This window comes from Phaenicophaeus curvirostris, chromosome 5, assembly GCF_032191515.1.
Source record: "Phaenicophaeus curvirostris isolate KB17595 chromosome 5, BPBGC_Pcur_1.0, whole genome shotgun sequence".
NCBI classification, from domain to species: domain Eukaryota; kingdom Metazoa; phylum Chordata; class Aves; order Cuculiformes; family Cuculidae; genus Phaenicophaeus; species Phaenicophaeus curvirostris.
The window spans coordinates 45,573,759-45,597,290 of record NC_091396.1 but is presented as its reverse complement, the minus strand read 5'-3'; the positions used below and the strand labels follow the sequence as shown (position 1 = coordinate 45,597,290).

Below are 23,532 nucleotides of genomic sequence, written 5' to 3'. Positions count from 1 at the left end.
CAATTTATCACACCTCCCACAAAGTGAGTATGCAGGGTGTTTTCTCATGTCCTGAAAAGCACAGTGTGTGTGTAACCATGAAGTCATACTTGCTTGCAGCAGTACCGTATTTTGCACACTAAATGCCATCAGCACAGATGAATTCATTTTAATGTTGGAGAGTTTGCTGCCACAGGGATGGTGATGCAAAGGTGAAGGTTATATGCAGTGATGTACCAGTCTGACAGTGCGTTTGGATTCCAGCCTCCCTGCCGCACCGTACCCTCTGAATTTTTTTATTATAGTGTTTAGATTGGAAGGGACCTCTTTATCTCCTTGTCCCACCTTTCAGATTGTGCCCCCTGCTTCCTGTCACAGGGCACCACTGAAGAGAGTATAATCCCTTTTCTTCATGCCCTCTCATCAGATACTTAAACATGTATTAAAATTGCCCTCCACAAGCCTTCTGCAGCTGCAACAGTCCTAGCTTTTGGCCTCTCCTCATCTGAGAGATGTTCGAGCACCTTAATCATCTCAGTGGCTCTTCACTGGACTCTTTTCCAGCACGTCTCTCTTGTACTGAGGAGCCCAGAACTGAACATGGTGCTTTGGATTTAGAGAGGAAATACCACCTTCCTTAACCTGCTGGCAGCATTCGTCCTAAAGCAACCCAGGATGCTGCTGGGTAGGGTGAGGTTTCTGCCAGGCTCTCCCTCGTGCTTGCCCCAGTAGTGCCCTGGCTGGGAGCCCCCAGGGCTCTGAGCGTGCTGAGGCTGGTTCCAGCCACACTGTTGAGGGGTCAAGAACCAAGGCAGAACCTGAGCAGGTGGAAACTGGGCCTCATTCAGGCCATCCTTGTTCCTCACACCAATTATGGTGCCAAGGGCACCAGTGGGTTGTGTGCGGTGAACAATGCAAGACAGCACTCAAACTGCTTGTGATGGGGTATGGGGTCATTTTTGTCCCTGATGAGCCTGGCTGAGGGTGTTTCAGCACAGTTGATGCCCCTCATTCTGTGGGAGCCATGGCTGAGTTGGGTGATCTACAGAGTGACTTAAAGGATGGCTAGTTTTCACCTCTCTCCATCTCCAGTGTGGGTTTCTGATACACTGAAGTGTGCTCCCATTTCCATCAGGGAACTCAAGTAGTTCAGACAGCTCAGCAGTGTCCTGCTCTGGCCAAAATCACTGGACATTTGTCTCGTGTCAGGCTTCCCTTCCCGGAACAGCAGGACAGCACGTGGTCTGCGAAAACAGTGGCTTATGCTGAGCTGATGCCAACTTCTCTTCTTTCCCAGGCAGAGTGGAACTGACAAGGGTTTGCCAGCTTCCCTGGGGACAGCTGCAACCTGAAGGTCAGGATTATTGCTGGGGGCCACCTGAGGAAGCACCTGGCCCAAGTGCTCCTGATGCTGAGCTGGGCTCTGTGCCCCAGTATCCATGTTTCCATCAGTCACCCTGAAAGCCTAAGTGCTTCCCAGCCTGGGCCTGGAAGTGGGACTGCATTTATGTGGACTTCTAACTGCACTTTTTTTTCATAGGACTTCGGGCAGATCTCACTAAATAACGTTCTTCTGCCAAAAACATTGAGGGTATGGAAACTGGTCTTTGAACGCTAGCTAGTTTAAGGCCCATTTTAGTTGAGTCCCCTCCCGCCCCCGATTTTTGGGTCTCTTCAAAAATTCTCCTTGTCATTTGCCAAGACTGTGGTCAGTGACTGAGACACCAAGTTGTTAAATATTCACTAAACAGAAGAAATGTCTCCCCAAATGAGAGACAGTGCTGAAACGAGAGACATCCCCCTCCTTATTTCATGGGTGTAGGGTCAGTTGTAGCAGACATGCTTCTTGATAGACCCTGACTGCCCAGCCAGGAGAGGAGAGCAGCCTACTGCATTACAGCAACTGTTTGCATACAAGCCGTTAACTGCCCGTTAACTCTTATATAAAACAGGACAAGTGGGGAGAACAGTCCTCTAGGGGAGTGCTTGGAACAATAAAATCCCCTTTCTAATCATCTCAGGATAGAGAGGAAGTAGGGATTATTAAATGGCTTTTTATAGGTCTTGAAAAGTAGCCAGATTCCAAGGCTTGGCTGTTTTAGCTAAAGGCTCTAAATCAGCCTGCATGAACTGGGCCAGGCAACCGAGGCAGCTGAGCTTTCTGCATGTTTATTCCTGACCAAGAAGCTATTTGCTCTGTGTCACTCTGCTGCTGCCCTTTGCCATGTAGGAACAGTGGTGGGCAGCAGCCAGAGTCCCTCCATGCCACTTTGGGAAGGCAGCCAGCAGTCCCAGCGCGGGAGCGGTGGTTTGTGTTTCACCTGCGTGTGGCAGAGCACAGGTAACCACACTGCTGGTGCCTGGAGGTGCTGGTCAGCCACCTGTGCTAATTCTGTGGGCTCTTGAGTCCCTTTCTCCTAGCAGACCTGCAGAAGCAGGGACCCACATGCTTTAACAACAGCGCTCAGCTGGTGGCCTGGGCAAACATTATGTTCTGCTACCTCCCATCACATGTATTGTCCATTTACTGCATCATTCAGCCCACCACCCAGAAACCCTCTGTTGTGTACAGCCTTGTCACTGCTGTCCCTCTCCTCAGGTAAAATGGACCATGTCATTTCAGAGCCTGGATGTGCTGCAGTTGTTTGGGACCTCATGGGGCAAGCACAGCGCATGTGCTGTGGCTGAGTCGCAGCTGCGCAGGAGCAGAGCTCTTATTGCCTTTCACAATTTTATTGTGAAACATCATTGCAAACCCTGTCACGGCCGGTCACTTCCCCAAGTCCCCGAATTGCTGGAGTCACAGGAACATTTCAGAGTTTCAGCTTTCTCTTTGTCTAGAGGTAGTTGTAGACTTTGTGGCTATAAATCCAAACACATGGTCAAAAGGAGTTAAGGGAGCTCCAGACCAAACACGACACTGGCACTGAAAATCTGCTCCTGCTGGGGTCTCAGATTATTGTTGCAAGATAACCTGTTGTGAGACATTGCAAGAAACAAGGTGCAAAGCAGCAGCCTGCAGTCTCCACAATCAAAAATGCAAATCCAGTGCATTGTGTTTCATTTTAAGCTGCTGCTGTGGCTCTTTTGAGGGCTCTGAGTGCAGAGATATGACCTGTACACCCTGCTCCTGACCCCTGCAGCCAGGCCTGGCCTGGCCTTTTGCTGAGGTGACCAGTGATGGATCAAATGTGATGCTGCTCTTCACGCTATGGGCGAGGCTGTTTTCTAGTAATAGGTTTGCAGATCCTGCAAAGGACAACTGCTTCCTCCTACTCACCAGCTAAACCTGGTTCCTCCATCAGCTAAATTTGGGTGTTGATTGCAGGGCTGAGGGAGGGCAGACAAGTAGTGGGGATCCATCTGGAGAGGGGAAAGGAGAGGAAAAGAGAGGAGAATCCTTGCTTGAGGGAATCTGCCTGCAGTGAGGAGTGACCTGAACCTTGACAAGTTCTTGTGCTGCTGCATTTGGAGTATGACCTGTGCACACTGGAGGAGAAAGTGCACAGGGTGACTTTTACACCCGACTACACTTTTTTTTTAAAAAACAGACCACTACATGGCAAAATCTACAATCCTACTGTGGCCAGCTCTCCATCAGCCTGTGGATTAACTTTCACACAAGGCAACGAGGGTCCACAGAGAAGAACATTTCTAGCTGGTTAAGATGGCTGTTGGAAAGGAGTCATTACAAGAAACATTAATGGGATGCATCCCAACTCAGCCATGGATGGTGCAGTGAGATATGCCCTGTGGCTTCCTCCCAGTTTCCCTCACACAGGACCTTAAGCCCCCTGATCCCACCCGTGCTGTGCAGCCACTCTCCAGGAGCATCCTCTCCCTCTCCGCCTGCTTCAGCTGCCTGTGCCCTCAGGCTGAAGCACCTCCCACGGCAGCAGCTCTTCTGAGGAGCTGTGCGTGGTGGCTCCCCTGCCTGTGCGATTCGAGGCTGGGACTGGACTGGCGATAATTTTGTGAGTTAGGGAAGAAAACCCTGCCTCTGTACAGCTAAAGCTGGAGTGGGAATAGCGTGCATGGAAGGGGCAGTCATACATGAGAAGTGTGTGAGCAAAATGAGGTAGCATGTGTGTCCATCACGTTTCTCTGACTGCCGTCTGGGGTAACCCTTTCTTCCAGGAGCGCAGCTCTCCTACCACCAGTTTCTGAAGAGCTACCACTTCCTTTTAGCTCTGAGGCTAAATCAGTGAACAGGAGCAGAGACAGACCTTCTGAGCAAGAGCGCACCCCAAATCTTTTTCTCTTCCCTTAGGCACAACTTCTGTTTCCATGGATGTGCTGTTCTTATTGCTGGCTGCTACCTCTGTCCATTGCAATTTCATTATATGTTCCTGCTTGCACTTCTGATTCGTGAAAGCAGCTACAGTGCTGTGATGCTGTAATGGCTGAATGGCTACATGACTTTATATGCAGCCTGTAAAAGACTGCTATTTACTGGGTGAGAATGAGCCACAAAAAATAGAAGCTATACTTGATGTTTTACTATTAATTTCAGCATCCTTTGCCTAAAATGATCCTAGATCAGAGGTTTCAAATAAACTAGCTCTGACTGATTGGCAATGCAATTCTTCACAGGAATGGCAGATGAGAATCTCTCTTCACACTTGTGTGTGCATTGGCACTTGACATTTGATTTTGTTTGTTCTGCAGGGAGAAGAGGAGTCAATGCTGAATGTCTGGTGACCATTTTCTATGCAGCCCTGAACACCAGCATGGGGCAGAGCCTGCCTCACTGAAGGTGCTGAATTACTCAATGACTGCTGTTTTCCTGAATGCTGCCCCATCTGTGCAGAGCAGAAAAATTCCTGTCCACAGTTTGGTTTCAAGAGTTTTGTCAGCAGAGGTTTGCCTCTTCTGTGACTCAAGAGGAGTAAGTAAAGGGTTGAATGCTGAGGTACTGCTTGTTGAGATGTCCTCTTTGCTCTGAGACTTGCCTCGCCCCACACCTGAAGCATGGGCTGTCATTTTGGTTTGGAAAGTGCTGGACTTTGTGTTACCCTTAGGACCACATACCTGCCAGCAAAGATTGCCTTAGATGATGTATTAGCAATAAAAGACCTGGATTATCAACCCTGAGTTATGATGTCCCTGGTTTCTGTTTGGCTTCTTACCAGGGCTGTCTGAAGCCACTGATCAGGACTGGAGCATTGGATACAGAAAAAATATTCCTATGGGAATATCTAGAAAGGACAGTTCTTATGGGTAATGAACTTACAGTAGTTCATGGACTAGACTATTGAGGATGTTAAGTCAGAGGAACACTGCTTGAGGGAAAGGGCTCCTGCAGGATTTTCCCAGAGCCATTAGGCTAAGTTTTGCTCCACATGGCAGAGTAATGCCTGGAACACTTTGGATTCAAGTCTCTGAGTCTGTTTCTCAAAGACCCAAGAAAAAGACTCATAGTCAGGCACTGAAGAAAAACATTCTTTGTTAAATTATTAGCAAACTGCTTTGGACTCTTATTGCCCATAAATGTTTCCGCTTGTTTTCTCTTCCCAGAACCTTCCCCTGGTTTGATCTAACAGTTGCATGATTGAAGGAGTCTCCCTATAGCCAGCTGATAGAAAAGAGTGAGCTGGTCCAGTGCCATCTTGCTCGACTGTACCCGGCATCCTTCGGAGACTGGCCTACAGAGCAATGTGGGCTGATCAGCACCAAGGCTACTCTTACTTCAGCTGTAGCGGAGCCTGGTGGGATGTTGGATGACAAGACTCCATTCTCCACAGCTGCTTCTTGCATTTTCTTAGCAATTCCAGAGGAAACGCCTGACTTTGATTCTAAATCCTCATGAACTATAACAAAAATGCTTTGCTGAGGTGTCATCCCAGTTCCCTCATGGGACTGAGGAGTGCAAGAACCTGCACTGTTCACTCCTGGACTCTCTAAAATATTGTAGCAAATAACCATGTGTACGCATTTGCTTTTACAAATTTCACTCTCTAGAATGCTCAGCAAACTTTCTTCTCCCTAGCTGCCTGAGTCTTGCTTTATTTTGGCCTGAATTTGCTTATTACGCAGACATCTTGGCCCACGAACTGCTTCCATTTCACTTGGTTTCTGTTGCAGTTTCAATAGAAAACTGAACCAAATTACAAAACCAAATTACAGTTACTTTGTAGTGGCTACAGCTTTGGCGTAAATAACTAACAACATCTTTGGTGTAAATAACTAAACAGGATTGGGCTCAGTCTTTTTATATATATATATATATATAATTTTTTTTTCCATGGGGTGTCTCAAGGAAGCCGTTGGTGCCAGACAAAATAGCGATGATTTAGTCAGGAGCACTTTTTCTGTTGAACCAGGCTTTAATCAGTACTTACTCATATTTCTTTGGTGGTGATAATGCACCCTCCCCATTACCACCACAGACTATGTCATACTTCTTTCAAGAAAAAAGGAGGTAACTGGATATTCTGTCCAAATCCACCAAGGACAAAGAATTTTTTATTCCCTAAATTCTCTAGTCTTCTTACATACTTCCTGTCATGATCTATCATGTGTTTCGGTACTGTTTACTATGATAAACCACTGTCTGGTTTTGCCTCACAGGAAATAATGCCTGTAGCAAGGCCAGGGGTTAGTTATGCATGTTGTAACTGGGCCCCTCACTTAATTACTGCTGCTAACAGCAGCTGGGAGCACACCTGTATACCAGTTATTGGATATGCCATTTATCTTACATCTGGGCTTTACGGCAAGCCCACTCTGTGGACACTAAAGCCTGGGAAATGTATTCATCTGAGCTGCAGGGAAGTTGTTATCAATCACTGGTAATTAAAATATGTCTTTGATTGGTTTTTTTGTCTTCTTAATCAACAGTGAAGCCAAAGTGAAAGACAGACAGTGGTGAAGTCTGATTTATAGCTTCTGCTTCATTTAGTTCCTGGAAGCAAAGGGCTGCAGAAAAGAACCGATGTGAGGATGTGTTTGCTGTCATCAAGTGGCTAAGAGTTGCAATGACCTATTCTGTAACTGGGAGAAGGTGGAACTGTACCTCCTTGGACAAACTGCAAGGTGATAAGGATATATTCTGCTGCCCCTGCTGGGCTTCTTACAAAGGCGGAAGTGCAGCGTGAGTCTCTAATCCTGCCCTTGGGTGCCCTGTGATACAGGGGGAGCATCTGCTTCTACCCCAGTCTGGGCTTGTTGCAGAGGAGGAACCATAGGATAGGGCTCCAGTCCTGCTTCTTGGATAAACTGTGAGAAAGTGAGGGCATCTGCTTTCTTTCCTGATTGGGACTTTTGCTCCAGGAAGAGACCCACATTGTCTCTGTATGGGAGGGCAATGGATCTGTTAAAGAGAGGCTCCTCAGTCTCCTGCAACTCTCTCACGTGTCATGAAATCTCCTGAAATACAAGACAAAATACCAGAAATTCTTATTTCACAGGGCAACAGCTAATGCTATTAATTCTGTGTCAGATCAGCAGAAAAAGAGCTGATTTTCTGAATTTTTGAACAGTTTCTTACCTGAAGTTGCAACTCAAGAGGCATCTGAACCTATGTGCCCTGTGTGACATTGTGAAAGCACAGCAGAGCACACATTCTCTAGATTTACTGTCAGAGACAACATCACATCTGGTTTCTTAGTGGCAGAAATAGCTCTGCTTTCCTCATCGCACTTACAGAAAAAACAAGTTATGGGTGAATGAGCTGGAATCTATTCTGCCTAATGCAAAAACATCGCTGTTTGCTAAGTTACATTGTCAACAACACAGTCTATACACAGAAGAGGCCGAGTTTAAACTAATTAAACCAATAAGCCTTATTACTCATTAAGAAAGTGATGGATGACTGTCTGGCTGAGCCAGATGGACCTGGAACTGTCAATGAACAGCTGCCACTATTTTTGAAGTCAGTTCTGAGAATGTAACCTTCGAATTTGACTGAAGCTTTGAAAGACAATTCACAAAGTTTTACCGATCGTTCAGAACATTTGCTCAAAACTTTTCCCCAACTTTGGGTTGACTCTGAAGAGCAGTGCCCTGCTTTGTGTGGTACCAAAAGAACACCGGACTAATATTGTCAATGGGTTTGAAATTTAAAATATCAGTACAGTGGAATTAAAACCAGCAGTAAGTTCACTTGTCCATGCTAAGTAGCTTCCGCATAATTCACTGTGTAGTGCTCTATCAATCTGCCATTTACCCTAAACTGCAAAAGTTTCTATATCGCTGAGCTGATGCTATCACTTTTATTTCTATAGTAACTCTCGGTTTCAACGGTTTGCAGCCTTTCATTGACTTTTCTTGTTGGGAAGCTGACATGCCCACGATCATGGCCTTAACTTGGCACCTGCTCTCGTACACACTTCCTGAAAGACCCAAAGGGCCACCTCCTGCTCAGAGCGCTTAAGGCTTGGATTCTGTCAGAGTAAAGTTGTGTAAAACACAAATAAGTATCAGGATAGGGCATGATCTTCAACAATGTCTAGCTTCCACTCAAGTCTGTGAGATGTCCACAATTTATTTGCATGCTTTGGAAAACATTACAGAGACAGTCTCTTTTCCAAGCTTGCTGCAATATGCTGGCTATTGCTTATCCCAGCCCAGAGGTATTTCAGTTTCTACAGGAGGAAGAATGGGTTACAGCTGATATCTTTAACCCATGGCTCAGTGTTTCTCAGCAGTTAAACTATCACCATACATAATCCCTATATCCCAGTGTGTGGGTGAGGTGAGGGTGTAAAATTCTTGCCGTCTTTGCTAACTGCAAATGACTATAAAGGCTGTATCTGCTTGTAGTAGAAACACTCTTGAAGGACTGCTGTCTGAAAAAATGAGCCCTGTAATCTGATGCCTTCTTCTCCAACCAACAGGCAAAGTCATGGCAATACTCAATGTTCTTGGTGGCATATTTAATTTCAAACAGTCAGGATTGTACAGCCCAACAGAACTGTGGTGAAATTGCTTTTTGGTGCTTTGAATAAAACAATGTTCATACTCTAGTCATTGGAGCATAAAGATTTTTCTCTGTTCCTGGTTATTTGAACTTCTACCTTGTGTCCCCTGGGGAAAGGAATTTAAAATAATGATGCAGAACAATTTGGCTTTGTGAATACAGCCCTGAGTCCCTCTGTGGTTTCCATTAGGGATGGGAGGGAGGGTAATGAAATTCAAGTCAACTTGCTGATTTTCTGAACCTTCAGGAAGCTTTTGAAGGCCAGACTGTAGCCCCAAACTTCAGTCTAGTTAGCTTAAATATCAGTCTTTGATCAATTACATGTTTATAAAATAAGGAAGAGAGAGAGATGCTGTTTGTGTTCAGCAAAGTGTAAAACAAGGAAATAATGACGAGTTGCCCCCTGCTGCTTGAGATCGGTGGCTCTGATGCTGCAGGTTAAATGTGACTAGATTTTTAGTAGTTCTACAATTCAGCAAGTGGAAAGTTACTGAAAAGGAATTCTGAGGGACATCAAAGAAAGGTGAAGGCATCTTGCTAAGCAATTTCCTGTGGCAAGAGGAGCAACGCACGCTTAAAGAAAGGCTGAGTGCTTCGGATGCCCGTATGACTATTAGAGGGCTGGAGCACCTCCCGTACGAGGACAGGCTGAGAGAGTTGGGGTTGTTCAGCCTGGAGAAGAGAAGGCTCTGAGGAAACCTTATAGTGACCTCCCAGTACCTGAAGGGGCTACAAGAAAGCTGGGGAGGGACTGTTTACAAAGGCTTGTGGTGATAGGACTAGAGGCAATGGCTTTAAACTGAAGAGGGGAAGATTTAGACTAGACTTAAGGAAGTGGAGTCAGGGAATAGGTTGGGTTGGAAGGGACCTTGGAGAGCACTGCTGGAACGGGTCCAGAGGAGGCCACAAAGATGATCCGAGGGCTGGAGCACGTCCCGTAGGAGGACAGGCTGACAGAGTTGGGGTTGTTCAGCCTGGAGAAGAGAAGGCTTCAAAGAGATCTTATAGTGACCTTCCAGTACCTGAAAGGGGCCTACAGGAGAGCTGGGAAGGGACTGTTCACAAAGGCTGGTGGTGATAGGACGAGGGGGAATGGCTGTAAACTGTAGAGGGGCACAAGGAAGAATTTCTTCACTCTGAGGGTGGTGAGGCCCTGGCACAGGTTGCCCAGGGGAGCTGTGGCTGCCCCATCCCTGGGGGTGTTCAAGGCCAGGTTGGATGGGGCCTTGGGCAGCCTGGGCCGGTGGGAGGTGTCCCTGCCCGTGGCAGCAGAGTCGGAACTGGATGATCCGCGTCTCGCCGGGCCCCTGTTCCCGTGGCAACCGCCGCCGCCCGGCGGTGCACCCTGATTTTCCTTCCGCCGCGCTCTCCGTGCTGTCAGCCCTACGAAGCCTCCCGCACCGCGCGCCCGCCGACTCCGCGGAACTGTTTGCCGATTGGCTGCGTCGGCGAGGGGGGCGGCTGAGGGGGGAGCGCCGCGGCACCGCCCTCTCCCTCCGCGCTCTCCGGTCTCCGCTCTCGGCCCGGCCGTGCCCATGTCGGCAGCACTGGCAGCCGGCGGCGGCGGCTCCCGCTTCGACCCCCCCGCGCCCCACGGACCCTCAGGTACCGGCTCGGCGGCGGGAGCGGTTCCCGTCAGTGCGCTTCCCGCCCGGCGGCGGCGAGACCCGGCAGCCACAGCCGCGTCCCCGGGGAGCGGCCCCGGCGGCGGCGGCGTCCGGGCGGGGACAGCGACCGGGGGCAGAGCGGGAGCTCGGGGGGGCTCTCGGCCCGTGGGGGGCTTGGAGGGAGCAGCGCTCCGGGGAGAGGAGAGGAGAGGGGAGAGGAGGAGGCCTGAGGGGGACTCGGGCCGGGGTTAAGAGGGGGTCCGGGGACAGCGCCCCTGGGGGATAGGGGAGGGCTTGGGGCGAGCGGCTCTCCGGGGAGAGGGGGGGTCGGCGAGGGCAGCGCCCTGGGGGGCTGCTGGCAGAGAGGCGGCAGGCCCGGAGGTGCCTGCTTTAGTGTTGGCTGTAAGGAATGCCACGAGTTTCCTTTCTGTCGTGGGTTTCCTCGTTTCTCCCGGAAAAGCCTTATTTCCACGGTGGCTGGTTTTTTTTGGTGGAAATACGGTACCCCTTTTAGAGACCAGCACCGGGAACCAGTCCTTGGCCAGCACGGCTGCACTGGGCGGGCTGTGATGTCCAAGCGTGCCCTGCAGCTGGGGAGCACCCACACCACCCCTGCCTCCTAGGGTGCTCGGCTCGACTGCCGCTCCAGTGCCTGGAACTACAGCAAGAGTTCCCAGTGTTTCTTCCTTGCAGTGGAAGGGCTGAAGGACTGGTAGAGGTTTATTAGAGGCAGGGTGCATTCCCTGGTGAAAGAGGCCTCATCTAACCGGGAGCCAGGCTAATCCCACTGGGCTATCTCTGCTGTGGGCTGGGGACCTGGTGCTGTGTGCCTGTGGGTTGAAGGTGCCTCCCAGATCTGAACTGACTCTGTGAAAAGGCCAGCGGCTGTTAGACATATCATTGGAGAGCTACAAAAGCTGGAACTTGTCCATGCCCAGTTCACTGCCTTAATGCAATCGGACAGTGAGGTGGTGGAGCGTGTACTGCAGTCATATGGGGACAGAGCTTTCCCTGAGTTCAGGAGAGTTGGGGGAGACCAGGAGCCATATTTATAGATAGTCCTTTTAGCAGTGGCCTAGGAATTTCCATCTCATCAGTGCCCTGTGGAAACCGCTGCACGATTGCTTTTCTGGGGCTTTGTCAGCTCAGTTTTACATGATTAAATTTGGCCTTGTTCTGACCTTCTAAAACTAGGATTGCTGGTTTGTGAACGAATCCTGCTTCTAAGAGTGGTTCTGCACCAAAAACATGCATAGTTTTTTTCTGCCTTTCCCAGGGTTGGAAGGATTAAAAATCTTTGTACTAGATACGGCTCATAACATGAAAAACTGGTTGGCACAGCTACTCATTCCACAGCCATGTGACCTTGTCAGTGTTTGAGACCTGGCTGTAGTTTTTCCTTCTGTCTGTGTATTCTAAAATACTGAAATTTATTTTGCCTTCTCTTTGTATGTTGTTTGTTGTTAGAAAATGAAGATTTGGCCCAAAAGACAGAGCCTGCTGATCAGCGGGTTGATTCTTTGGAGTCCAGTACTTCGCAGAGCAGGTAAGAAAATGTTTTTGTGTATTGTGGCCCACATGCATGACTGTCTGTTTCACCCCTGTGGCCTGCTCTGCATGGCAGTTGATTCTGTGCAGGTGAAGAGAAGGAACCGGAGACCGTGAATTGTCTGCTTTGGGACAGTATATACTGGAATTGGTATACAAGTGTCTGTTCTCGTAGGCTTAAGGTTGTTTTAAAGCTTATGAAATGATGAAGTGTAGTCCATGGCTCAGCTATTCAAATCAGAGTAATTGCGCTTGGAAGGAACCCTGCAAAGTTTTGTAGTCCATTGTAAGCATTAATAAACTTTTTGCAGGAAATTTTTTCAGTCCTGTCTGAAAGATGTGTTACCAATCAAGCATTCCCACTGTCTATAATTATGGTGAGCAAGCAAACACCTTTTAATGTTTTCTTGACAGTGTTTGGTTGTTTTTTTTCCTTCACCCTTTGTTTTCTGTGTCACTTTATTAATGCTGCTAACCAACCCTGTTACCAGATGTTTAGCTTGTTATCTGTTGGGCATGTGGTCCTTGTGGCTGAGTCACTGTATTGTTTATAAGCACTAATGCTGTGTACAGTGGAGTTTCATTTGTCATTGTACATTTGTGGAACAGGATACAATTTTGGAAACATGAGTTAATTACATCAGGCAGTAGATAAACTGCAGCTTCATTGAAAAAGAGGCGGGGGAGGGGGGGGAATGCAGCAAAAAAAAACCACAAAGAAACAAACCAGCAAACCACCCTACTTAACTAAAACAGCAGCTTAATGCCTTCTTGGCTTGATGCTAATGACATCTCTGTCAGCCCTCTTGACTCCAAACGTGTTCTTCCATCTATTTACACCCTCTAATTTTCTTCAAAGAGATTAATATAGACTGTGAGCAAAGTGGCAAGAGTAGATGCTGGACGCTTGTAGATGTTATCTGATAAATTCGTCCAAGTTAGATCTCCTTTGAAAGGGATTTAGTGGTCCAAAAGGGTTGTGTGAAGAGGAATCAGCTGAACAGTCTTTGTAAAACTGCTTATAAAGCTTGTGTAACTCTTCCTGATCTTTCAGTAAGACTTCTGGACTTCAGTGGTGTCTGGAGGAAAAAATTCCCAAGCTGTTAGCTCCTGTGTTGATGGAGAGCCTTTTGGGCAGATGTGTGTGCCTATGGTAGCAAGTGACCAAAGAGCCCTTCTAGATGTGATCATGCAGCTGCTAAACTAAAATGCAAATGAGCTGGAAAACAACAGCATAGAAGTCCAAATTGATCCTGGGCTGCCAGAGAAATTGTTACAGATCACTGTCAGTTTTCTTCCTTTAAAAAACTGTCCCTTCTTTTGTTATATTGCCCATCTGCTGCCATTTTGTGTATGCTGGTATTCAGCTCACTTGAGTTGTTCTTACAGACCTTCTTGTCCATTATGCCATTTCTAGAAAAGGAAATGACATTGTTGAGATTTAAATAAGAAATGGCTTTATTTCTGGATAAATTCTGCACCCTCTCCTTAGAAGTAACCATTTGGAACAAAAGCCACACTTGCCTTGTTCTAGTATTCTCTCTGGATGCAGCAAGGAATGTGTCTGCTGGACTGTAGTGCTCTCTTCCTCCAAAAGGTCACAGATTGGGTCCCTCATGAGTGGAGGCGCGACAGAGGATTTGAAGGAAAAAGCTGGCACTTTGGAGGACCAAGGAGTAGCTGAACTAGAAGAGAAGCTGCCTGACCAAATCCAGTCCCTCAGAGGGGTAGGTGGGTGTTTCTTGAGTCTGAAAGCAAGGTCAGAGGTGAAGCAATAGTTCTTCCACCCTACTGCTGTACTTACGGCCATGGGACTGAAGCTTTAAGGTTTGTATTAAGAGAAAAATAGTATTAACATAGATGTAGTTTGGGGTTTTTTTCTAAACAGGAGGTAAATGCTATCAGTCCGATTTGGAAAATCTCTCATGTCTTGGGCTAGTCTTTGCTTCTTGGCAGTTTTTGGCTTGCTAAGGCTTCAAGGTTGTTCTCACCTTCTCTCTCATCTGGGACTTCTGGGCTTTCCCTTCTTGCAGATTTATGGAAGAGGGAACTGAAAGGCACTCTGCTGTCTTTTGCTTTTTTTGGTGAGCAGCCAATTTGTTTGCATTACAGATACAGTTGGGAAAACCTGTGCGAGAGACACCCAGCACAGGAACTGTGTTTGCATATAGGAGGAGAGTTGGCTTTTGACTTTTAACTAGAATGCAGCAAATGACAGTTTGATTGTGGCTGTGGTCTAGATGCACACGGTGCTGAAAGGCTTTCCTGAGAAAGACTATGTCTTAGGAATTCTTTCCAAAAGTCAGATAAATCTGTAAGGCTGTTGCTTTGTTAGGAGGTGACAATTAACTCTGAGGCAGATGCAAAGATGTGCCTGCTCAGGCCAAGGGGTGTGTAATTTGTAAAACCGATGGGAGCATTTGACTTCAAGGTACATGACTTCGGTGCTGTGGGGGAAGTAATGCAGAGAGGTTCTCAGAGTCAGCCAATTCTTTTTAACTAATAGAAGCTTCTGCAGGGTCTGACTTGGCTTCAGAAAGATGTCTGAATTACTAGAGTTCTTTTTAAATCCAGCTGAAGACTTTCTTACCATGATGGTCTTTGTGACAATGATTCTTATGTACTTTGTGCAGGAAGCCGTTCGGATACCAAACTACAATTTACCTCAAGGAGTAGGGGATATAGTCATGATTCAGTCAGACCACACTGGTGCTGTGGATATCCTTTCATCTGAGCTGGAGACTGCAGACCTCCTTGGGGAGCAGAGGAAAGGTGAGTCCTGAAAGGGAATCACTTGTTAGGGCTGCTTTTTAAGTGTCTGCCCTGGAGACATTACTAATTCATAGAATCATAGAATAACCAGGTTGGAAGAGAACCACCGGATCATCGAGTCCAACCGTTCCTATCAAATTCTTGCTAGAAGTCTGAGCTCCTGACTATTAAGTGTGAAAATTTCACATCCAAGGCTTCTGGGATCAGGCTCCACAGTGCAAAAGCCTTATCAGAAATAGCTTCACTATTTTCAGATAACGGTTTGTCAGTAGCTAAGTCAGGTGAGCCCTCAATCTTTTTCCTTGTCTCAGCTCAGCCTCCCCCTCTGGCTCCACCTACCATGTGGACCACTGAGAAGACAAAGGAATTCAAAGCCAAGATGGGAAAGGAGAAGGATGGCCGGATGGTGGTAAAGCCAGGCGAGGTGGTGACGGTCCGTGTGCCAACCCATCCTGATGGGAAATGCATTTGCTGGGAGTTTGCTACAGATGACTACGACATTGGGTTTGGAGTCTATTTTGACTGGACCACGGTTACTAGCACTGCCATTACTGTTCAGGTCAGTGAATCCAGTGATGAGGAGGATGAAGAGGAAGAGGAGGAAATAGAAGGTTAGTGCACAGGTTATAAGGGTTAATTTTGTAGTACTTGTTGCCATGCTGCTGAAAGGTCTGTCAGATGCTGTAATTTCCGTCTACTTTGTTTAGTCAGCTCACTTGTTATCTCTGCAGCTTTTTTGGTTCTTGGTTAGGCTCTGATGAGGAAGCATTTAGCCTTTCCTGCTTCAGTGTATGTCAGTGGCTGACCTCCAAAAACATTCTTAAAATTGGACACATTAAAATATAAAATTGGAATTAATTTTTTGAACTTCTAGCTGATAAAAAGTTTATGACCTGAAATTTTAACTTGGCTGTTTTTCTTAGCTTCTTAGACTGAGATATTTCTGGTAGTGAGTAGGTGCAAAAAGATTTTATTTCTGGGTTTTTTTGGGGTTTTTTTTCATAATATATCAGTAGCTTCTCCTGACTGTATTTGAGAGGATTACTACCTCTGTCTTTGTACCTGTGAAACACATAACAATGTTGCCTATTCTGTAGCTCCAGTGTATGTGCGACCAGTGTAGCTGGGGAGCTGGTGCCTGACATTTAATTTTGAAGGCCTTCCAGAGAGGTCTAGGTTCCTGTATAAGGAATCCTCTTGGAAAAGTGCATTAAAGACATAAACACAGTGAGGTTTTAGCTAAAACCTTTCCCACCTTTCTTTTCCTTCAAGTTAATAACACTGAACCACTGCTGTGCGTGTAAAAGTGGTGAGGTGTCTAAAAGGTAAGTTGGGGAGAGGAGACTAGGTTGACAGGCGAGTCGATACTATACTATTCCAAAGAAAACTGGTTCTTGACATGCCCTTTGTCATGGTAAAAAAAGCTGGACTTTTTGGGTACGATTTGCAGAAAGGTCAGAGCAGATACTGTGTGAAATGCTGTCATAATTAGCCTTCCATATATCTGCATGCCTCTGCCGTATCCTGGTCTTGTTGGTCTTCTGGACTACCTAGTGGCTTAACTGGCTTTGGCCTACTTACTTTTCTCTTGTCTCCCATTCAGGACTCAGCCCTGTTGGTGATGTGGAAAGGGGCGCCAAAAGCTATTTGCGGAACCGCTATGGAGAGATCGTGCCTGTGTATCGGAGAAACAGTCATCGGGAGGTGCAGGCGGGCAGCCATGAGTACCCAGGCGAGGGCATCTACCTGCTGAGATTTGATAACTCGTACTCTCTCCTCCGCAATAAGACTCTCTTCTTCCACATCTATTACACTAGCTGAAGACATGGGAACGGGCGGGGATGGCAGGCAGGTAATGGGGAGTGTAGCAGGCTGCTATCCAGACCTGGTACCGCCTGGTGGGCGTTGGTGTGTGACAGAACCAAGGCACAATTCTGCTGGCTCCTCTTCAGATGCTAACTGATTTCTCCCCACACCCTCCTTCCCTGCTGTCCTAGTGGAGAAAGGTAGCTGTGTTGTCCACAGGCAGCTGCTCTTGCTGTAACAATTTGGGAGGTCTGCTTTTTGCAGATGTTGGGCTGGGCCTTTGTGTCTCAGCCAGTCGGTACCCAGAGGCCAGGTTCAGGTGGCCATGGTTTTGACCTGTTGCAGTGGTACGAAATGAAGTGCAAATATTCTTGATCTGTTACTATTTTGTGTGTAACTTTTCTGACTCTCCTGCTGCATCTGCATTGCCAGAGGGCAGCTGTCAGCTGCAATGAGCCAAAAGCACAGCTGGCCTGTTGCCCAGCCACTGATAATGCCATCCCCTACCACCACACCATGTCACCAGCAGCCAGCGCTTCCTTTGTTCATGTGGGTGGGAGTGCTGCTGGCCAGCACACAGCGGGTGGGCCCAAACAGCAGCCACCGTGTTTGAACAGGGGAGGGCACACACCTAGAAGTCCATAAGAAGTCCTACAGATTGGATGTTATCCCTCTTGGTTGTAGGGATATGTAGATGATTATACTTAAGTGATGACCAAGAGGGTTTTTTTTCTCTAATCCAGGTGTGAAGCAGAAGAAATTATTTACTGCTGTGCTGAATGTATACAAAAAATGTTGAAGAACAACCAATAAATATACAGGAAACGTTTCTTAGTAGCAGCATGTTGGTTCACTGGTATTGCTGCCAGCTGGATAATACCATATGTAGCAAGGAAAAGGCTCCCCAGAGACGTGTAGCTTGTCAGCTGCTATTGCTGTTGCAAAGGTATTGTTAGAAAAGAACATCTCTGACTGAAACCTGAAAGGTGTGGGATTTAAGCAGTGCTTTCTGTGAACCAGAATCAGCAAGGCCGTTGGTAAACCTGACCACATAGTAAAGGGTGGAGTTCTGTGGCATGTTTTGGTGGCTAGCAGTGGCATTCGGAAACACCTTCTGTTTTGAGCAGTACTGGCAGTTGTACTGGCAGAGTTGAACGAGGATTAAGTTAAACCTTCAGAGGTGAATTTTAACTCATGTTTATCTGTAACTGTTGTTTATTTTAATACTTTTAACTTGAAATAATTCTCTTTTCTAAGAATACTGCTGTATTTACATTTTGATACCTCTTTGCAGAGACACAACGTGGCTGTTTGCATGGTGATTCTAGTAGAGTTCTGAGTTCTATTTTTAAATCCTCCAGGTAAAGCACTTGGTCTTTTCCCTCTATTGAGTGGGAAAGATGGACAAAATGATTTTGAGGCAATTAAAGCCAAAAATGTCACTCTCATAGGAGTGTTGCATATTTCCTATTAAGGCGGTATCGTAATGCTGTGCAATTTGCTCCACATTCAAGCCGTTCTTTTAACTGTCTCTGTTTACTTACTCACTGCCCCAGAGCACTTAGTGGGTCAAAAGACTAAGAGAGAGCAGTCAGTCTACAGCAGAGCAGCCCAAGCTGGGACCAGGAGGAGCAGAAATGCAAAGAACATTGGTTGGAGCACTGTGCCTTTCTGGGTGAGCAGACAGGGAGCTGAGTTGGTCAGGGTAAGGAGCAGAGTTGTTGCTGCCTTGGGCCCTAGGATGGGGAGAAAACAGTCAGTCACCTCTCTCAAAAGAGAGAGAGAGAGCGTGTCCACTTGGGCAGGCAGGGCAACTGCACAGCTGCCTTATGCAAGCAGGGGCAACCACAGGACAACCTTGCACGGAGACAGAACAGTAGGGCTTGATATCTGTCAGAGTAAAGTGCTTCTTCATGTTGTTGCTTGGGGAGGACTGTTCCTACTTTTAGCTTCTTTTGGGGGAGTTAAAGGACCATCCTGTGGCTGTTGTACAGCATTTGAATCAGACTTGAGCAACTTGGATTAAGGTGCTCTCCTGTTTATTCCTTTGCCGTGAGATCCCCAGAACCCCAAATTTGCTTGCTGGTTAATGTATCATGTGCTGTCTGGCACCCACTCCACTTTCTAGTTGGCATTTATTTATGAATAAGGGAACTCTGACCTGTATATCCATTAGATATTCCAGAATTACTGATCCTCAGTTGTGCGCCTTACTGCAGGCTAGTGGGTTACCTCCACTAAAAAACTGTTCCCCTTACAGTGTGGCCTCCCTGTTGCTAATCCGCAGCTACTTCCCCTCCCACTTGTCTGTTGCTCATATCAAGGTTCGAAATACATTTTGTCATATTTTAAGAAGTTAAGACCTGCCTCACAATCAGTTTTGGTCACTCACTGACACATGAATAGTTGTGCCAGTTTTCAAGCCATCTGTTAGTAGTCTTAGTTAAACTAAGTTGCACAGCAGGTGATTATCCTGTTGCTCAGTTGTAGCTTTCCAAAGTGGGGAACAACCTCAGGCTCAGGTCACTCATTTGGAACTGCGCCTGTTTCCCAGTCTCATTGACTTTAACCCAACAGCAGCATTTAATATGGAACATCATCGCAATCAGCACCTGCCTGTTCTGCAAATGCAGTGTGTCTGTAGACAGGCCTGCTGCAGTGGAAATGAAAGCATTCAGTGTGTGTTACTTCACTTCTTAAGTTTCCTAGAAGTATCTGGTATGTCTTATGAATGCAACATAGTTCTAGGAAATATTCTGTGCCTCTGCTGGAAACAGAAGCTTCACAGTTGTCCTCTTCTTGTTTATTTCTTTTAATTTCCACATTACATGAGTATGTTTCTCAGATATTCAGATAGCATTCATTTTCCAAGTGACGACTCCTTTTTGGAAGGATATATAGTCTTTATTAATTTTCTGATAAAACCAATGGCTCGGCTGTGGCTGGTGATTAACAGTGGTCATTCCCATTATAAATTTAACCCATATTTGGTTCAAAGAAGTATTCTTATTTCTCATGTCCTTTTTTTTCAGTTTGGTGTATCTTCTGGATTTGTATCCAGTCCTGCTTCCTGGCTGAGGCAATGATGGCAACCCTTCTTACTTTATCTGGAGACCTTTTGAATTAGGCCTTGGGTCTAGTAAGAAAAATGAATTAAAAAGGCAGTGGCACTTCAGAGAGGGAAATTAATTCTTGAGAAAGGAAAGGTTTTTTTTTTTTTGCTTTTATTGGTAATGACCTATTTACATGAACAAATAACACAAAAATGCATAGGAGAAAGAGCTTAGTTGTCTGACTTCAGGTGCTAAGAGGAGGGTCGAGTTACTATGCAACTGAGTCTGAAATACAGCCACTTGCCTTTTGTTTTGGCTCTACCCTGTGCGCTAGTCTCCTTGTAACTGTACTGTGTACATGTAACCTCCATCTATGGCCTGCAGTGGGTCAGGTATCGTAGTGCTGGACCTGGTGAGGTGAGTTAGACGTGTGAACCTTGTCACATGCCTAGATGCTGGAAGACCTACTCATTCCTGTGGGGCATTAGGGTAGAGAAGGAAACCCTAAATGAGTTCACTTTTATCCCTACTGCTTATACCCTTTATTCTTGTCTTACTACCCCTACAAAAGCCACTCTACTGAGTATTTATCACAAGGTGCCTTAGGAACAAGGAGTATGCCTGAAATAAGAGCCATAGATATCATTAATCTAAGGGATTTCTTCTTGTTTCTCTGCCCAATTGGGTAGAGGGAAGGTTCTTCCTGAGGTCGGGCAAGGAGAGCCCCTACAGGATGTTCCTGGAGATTAAGCTGCTCATTAGATTGCCTTGTTGCCCTAAGACAAGTAGTAGAATGGTGTTTGAGTTTCCTGGCACCATAAGATCTTTGCCTTTTAAAATCATATGCTGCTGTTGGATATTGAGGAGCACCAAAGGACAGCTCCTTTTGATATGCTGATGCTAAACCTGAGGACCATAGGAATAATAGATAGACATAGACAAGTAATTCTTGTGGCTGTTCATCATCTTCTCTAAGAAGTGTCTGAATCCAGCATTGAGTAGTGTGTAAGTATGTGTATTGAGGCTGGCTAAGAGACCAAAGCAACGAAGTTGGTTGTTTTTTTAATCTACCAGTGTGAATGAAAATATTGGATCTGACAATGCCATGTAGATGTAGCAGAACATCTCAACTGGCAGAATGAAAATCTGGGAACCGATTGTCATGAATACATAGGCTAATTTGACTGTAAAACAAGTCAGGAGTTTAGGAGGAGTCAAAAGCATTACATCATTTATCTACTTAAACTGATTTGCAGTAAATGCCAACTAAATAAAGTTTTAGAAGGTACATAAAACTGTAGAGTTTAAATACATCTTGCTAGGAGGAGACTTTTCTGTGGGGTTATTCCATGTTTGCCTCTGAAGAGTCTCTGGCAACTTATTCTGAAACACTGGTGCTGTTGCAGCTGAAGACACAACATAAAGCTGGGTGGAAGGTGGGTGTGATGCCCCTTGGCTTTTCTGTGCCCCATTCTGGTTTTTACATGTTGCTTTCTCAGAAGTTTCATTGAAAGCTTTATTAGGCAGGGAGAGAGGAAGAATTTTGTGGTCCATCAGTGAGGGTTATCTGGTTTAAGACCACCTGAACTGTTGAATCAAGTCTCTTGGGGGAGAAGCTGGATGCCAACCATTAAGCTTGGAGCCAAGGAGGCTTTGCCAAGTTATGGGCTTGAAGTTTAGGAGCTGTGTTTGGAAATTACAAATAGCTGGAGATGGTTTCCCTGCAACCTTCGGGATGCCCTGGTGACTACCTGTTCCCCGCAGAGACAAGCAGTCTGCTCTCCACTCACTGCTCCAAGCTGCTAGCCTCGTCTTTCAGTTGGGAGCATCTTGTAGCTGGTCATACCTTTTACAGACCTATATTCTTGTGAACTGTGATGGTTGTCTGTCAGTCCTTATCTATGCGATATGAATATTTTTTGTCTTCTGATTTCAAAGTTGAGTTCTTGGTGCCAACCTTTTGCTTTTTGTGTCCTCCCGATGCAAATTTTAAATGGAGGGGAGGATATTTTAACAAAATGTGGCACTGAACCCCTTGCTGAAGGGCACATATGAAGACTATAGTGTGCTTGCATTCCTTCTGCTTGGTTTGTATTGTTTATATTTGATGTATTGTGGCTGGTTTGTAATAGTGTATTGGAACTTATTCCCTTTAAATAAACTTTTCACTATGCAACTAAGAACTTTGTCTTATGTTTAAAGCAAGTGTCTTGATATGAAAAGCTGAACTACAGATGTTCCAACAATACAAGAATACAATTAAACTTAATTTTATGAGCAATGAGGCAAGTACTCAAAATGTACCTTGCAGTGTAGTTGCAAATGGATAGAATACTCAGCTTGTGATGATGGTTCCAGCCGGCAAATGTTCTGTCTGTTAAAATGACTTCCTGGGATTTTCTTTATAATTCTTCAAATTCTCCAATTATACTGAATGCCTGGAGAACAGGGGAGGACCAAGCAAGTAGACAGGCTCATATCATGGACATGAGTGGAATTTCAATGCTTTACCCTCCAGTGCTTCTTACTGACACTTTTCCCCTTCCTATGCAGAGATCCTCGCTTCTTACTGACACTTTTCCCCTTCCTATGCAGAGATCCTCTCTAGTTAGCTAATCCACTACTTCAGCTTTCAGTCTAAAAGGACTAAAAACATCTCCTCAGTTACCAGGTACTGATTAAATTACCCAGAGCTCATTAATAATTATTGAGCTATTAATAATTGAGCTCATCATAGCTGCTTTGCCCATCAACTTTATCTTTCTGTGAGGACTACTTCTTTGCATGGCCTGAGGGAAGCACCTGCTGGTCAAAGGGAAGAATGGTATCTGCAGCCCAAGCCACCCTTCCCCTCTTAAGAAGCTCAGTAGGCAAGTGCTCCAGTTCTGTTGTCTCTATTCTAGTTCTGTGTTTCCTTGGAGCGCTTTTTATAAAATAATGGGCAGGAGCAATTGTAAAGCAAGTTGCTCAAAGGGATAGAAGACTCCGCCAAGTTAAAGACCTTTCCTCTCATATCAAGACCACTGAAAAGAAAAACAGCACTGCAGCTATTTCGTTACCGTGCACTTGCTATGAATCCCTGTCTCTATGCTTAGCTCAGGCATATAGAATCATAGAATTGTTGAAGCTGGAAAAGACCTCTAAGATGGAGTCCCAACTGTCAGCCCAACACCACTGTGCCTATTAAACCATGTCCTGAAGTGCCACATCCACATGCTTCTTGAACACCTCCAGGGATGGAGATTCCACTACTTCCCTGGACAGCCTGTTCCAATGCTCTAATATGGGCAAGAGGAAAACTAAGCAGCTAGGTGAGGATGCCACGAAGCATGTGAAATTTTACATTAGTTCTTTCTCACCCTTTCTGCATTTCTTTTTTTGTGGGTGGGCTGCATAAGAAATGCTGTCATCATGAACTGCTCAGCCCAAGTCCCACAGCGGGTTTTGATGGCCCTGCCTGGGAAGTGACTCTTCCCCGTGCAGCTGCATGTGAAGAACATTGCTCCTTGGCTGCTGAGGGTCGTTACTGCTTTTAGTGGTTTGATCGCCAACAGCAGCTCTGAGCTCAGCAGTGCTGTCCACTGTTACACAGGTGGTACTGGACACAGAGTGTCATGGCCGTAGTGGCACCTACACGGATTCATAGAACCATAGAATAGTTTGGGTTGGAAGGGACCTTAAAGATCATCCAGTTCCAACCCTCTGCCACGGGCAGGGACACCTCCCATTAGATCAGGCTGCCCAAGGCCCCATCCAACCTGGCCCTGAACACCTCCAGGGATGGGGCAGCCACAGCTTCCCTGGGCAACCTGTGCCAGTGCCTCACCACACTCATCGTGAAGAAATT

At 46.2% G+C, this 23,532-nt stretch overlaps 2 protein-coding genes across 2 annotated transcripts; both read left to right on the top strand.

Annotated features, from left to right (window-relative positions):
- Positions 1-4,543: 4,543 nt before the first annotated feature.
- NOXRED1 (NADP dependent oxidoreductase domain containing 1) lies at positions 4,544-8,912 on the top strand. The gene is given in 4 exon segments (XM_069857051.1): positions 4,544-4,729; positions 4,731-4,837; positions 4,840-4,867; positions 5,497-8,912. Coding segments are annotated over 4 exon segments (600 nt in total). The 5' UTR covers positions 4,544-4,556; the 3' UTR covers positions 5,789-8,912.
- Positions 8,913-10,405: 1,493 nt separating this feature from the next.
- Positions 10,406-21,868, top strand: TMED8 (transmembrane p24 trafficking protein family member 8). The gene is made up of 6 exons (XM_069858520.1): positions 10,406-10,504; positions 11,974-12,052; positions 13,652-13,781; positions 14,688-14,826; positions 15,138-15,437; positions 16,430-21,868. Exons 1-6 carry the CDS (start codon positions 10,435-10,437, stop codon positions 16,645-16,647), a joined length of 936 nt encoding a protein of 311 aa, XP_069714621.1. The 5' UTR covers positions 10,406-10,434; the 3' UTR covers positions 16,648-21,868.
- Positions 21,869-23,532: the final 1,664 nt, after the last annotated feature.

Coding starts and splice junctions, on each gene's coding strand:
- TMED8 (XM_069858520.1), top strand. CDS start 10,435: ATGTCGGCAGCACTGGCAGCCGGCGGCGGCGGCTCCCGCTTCGACCCC. Junction 12,053..13,651: donor TCCAGTACTTCGCAGAGCAG/GTAAGAAAATGT, acceptor TTCCTCCAAAAG/GTCACAGATTGGGTCCCTCA. Junction 14,827..15,137: donor CCTTGGGGAGCAGAGGAAAG/GTGAGTCCTGAA, acceptor TCCTTGTCTCAG/CTCAGCCTCCCCCTCTGGCT.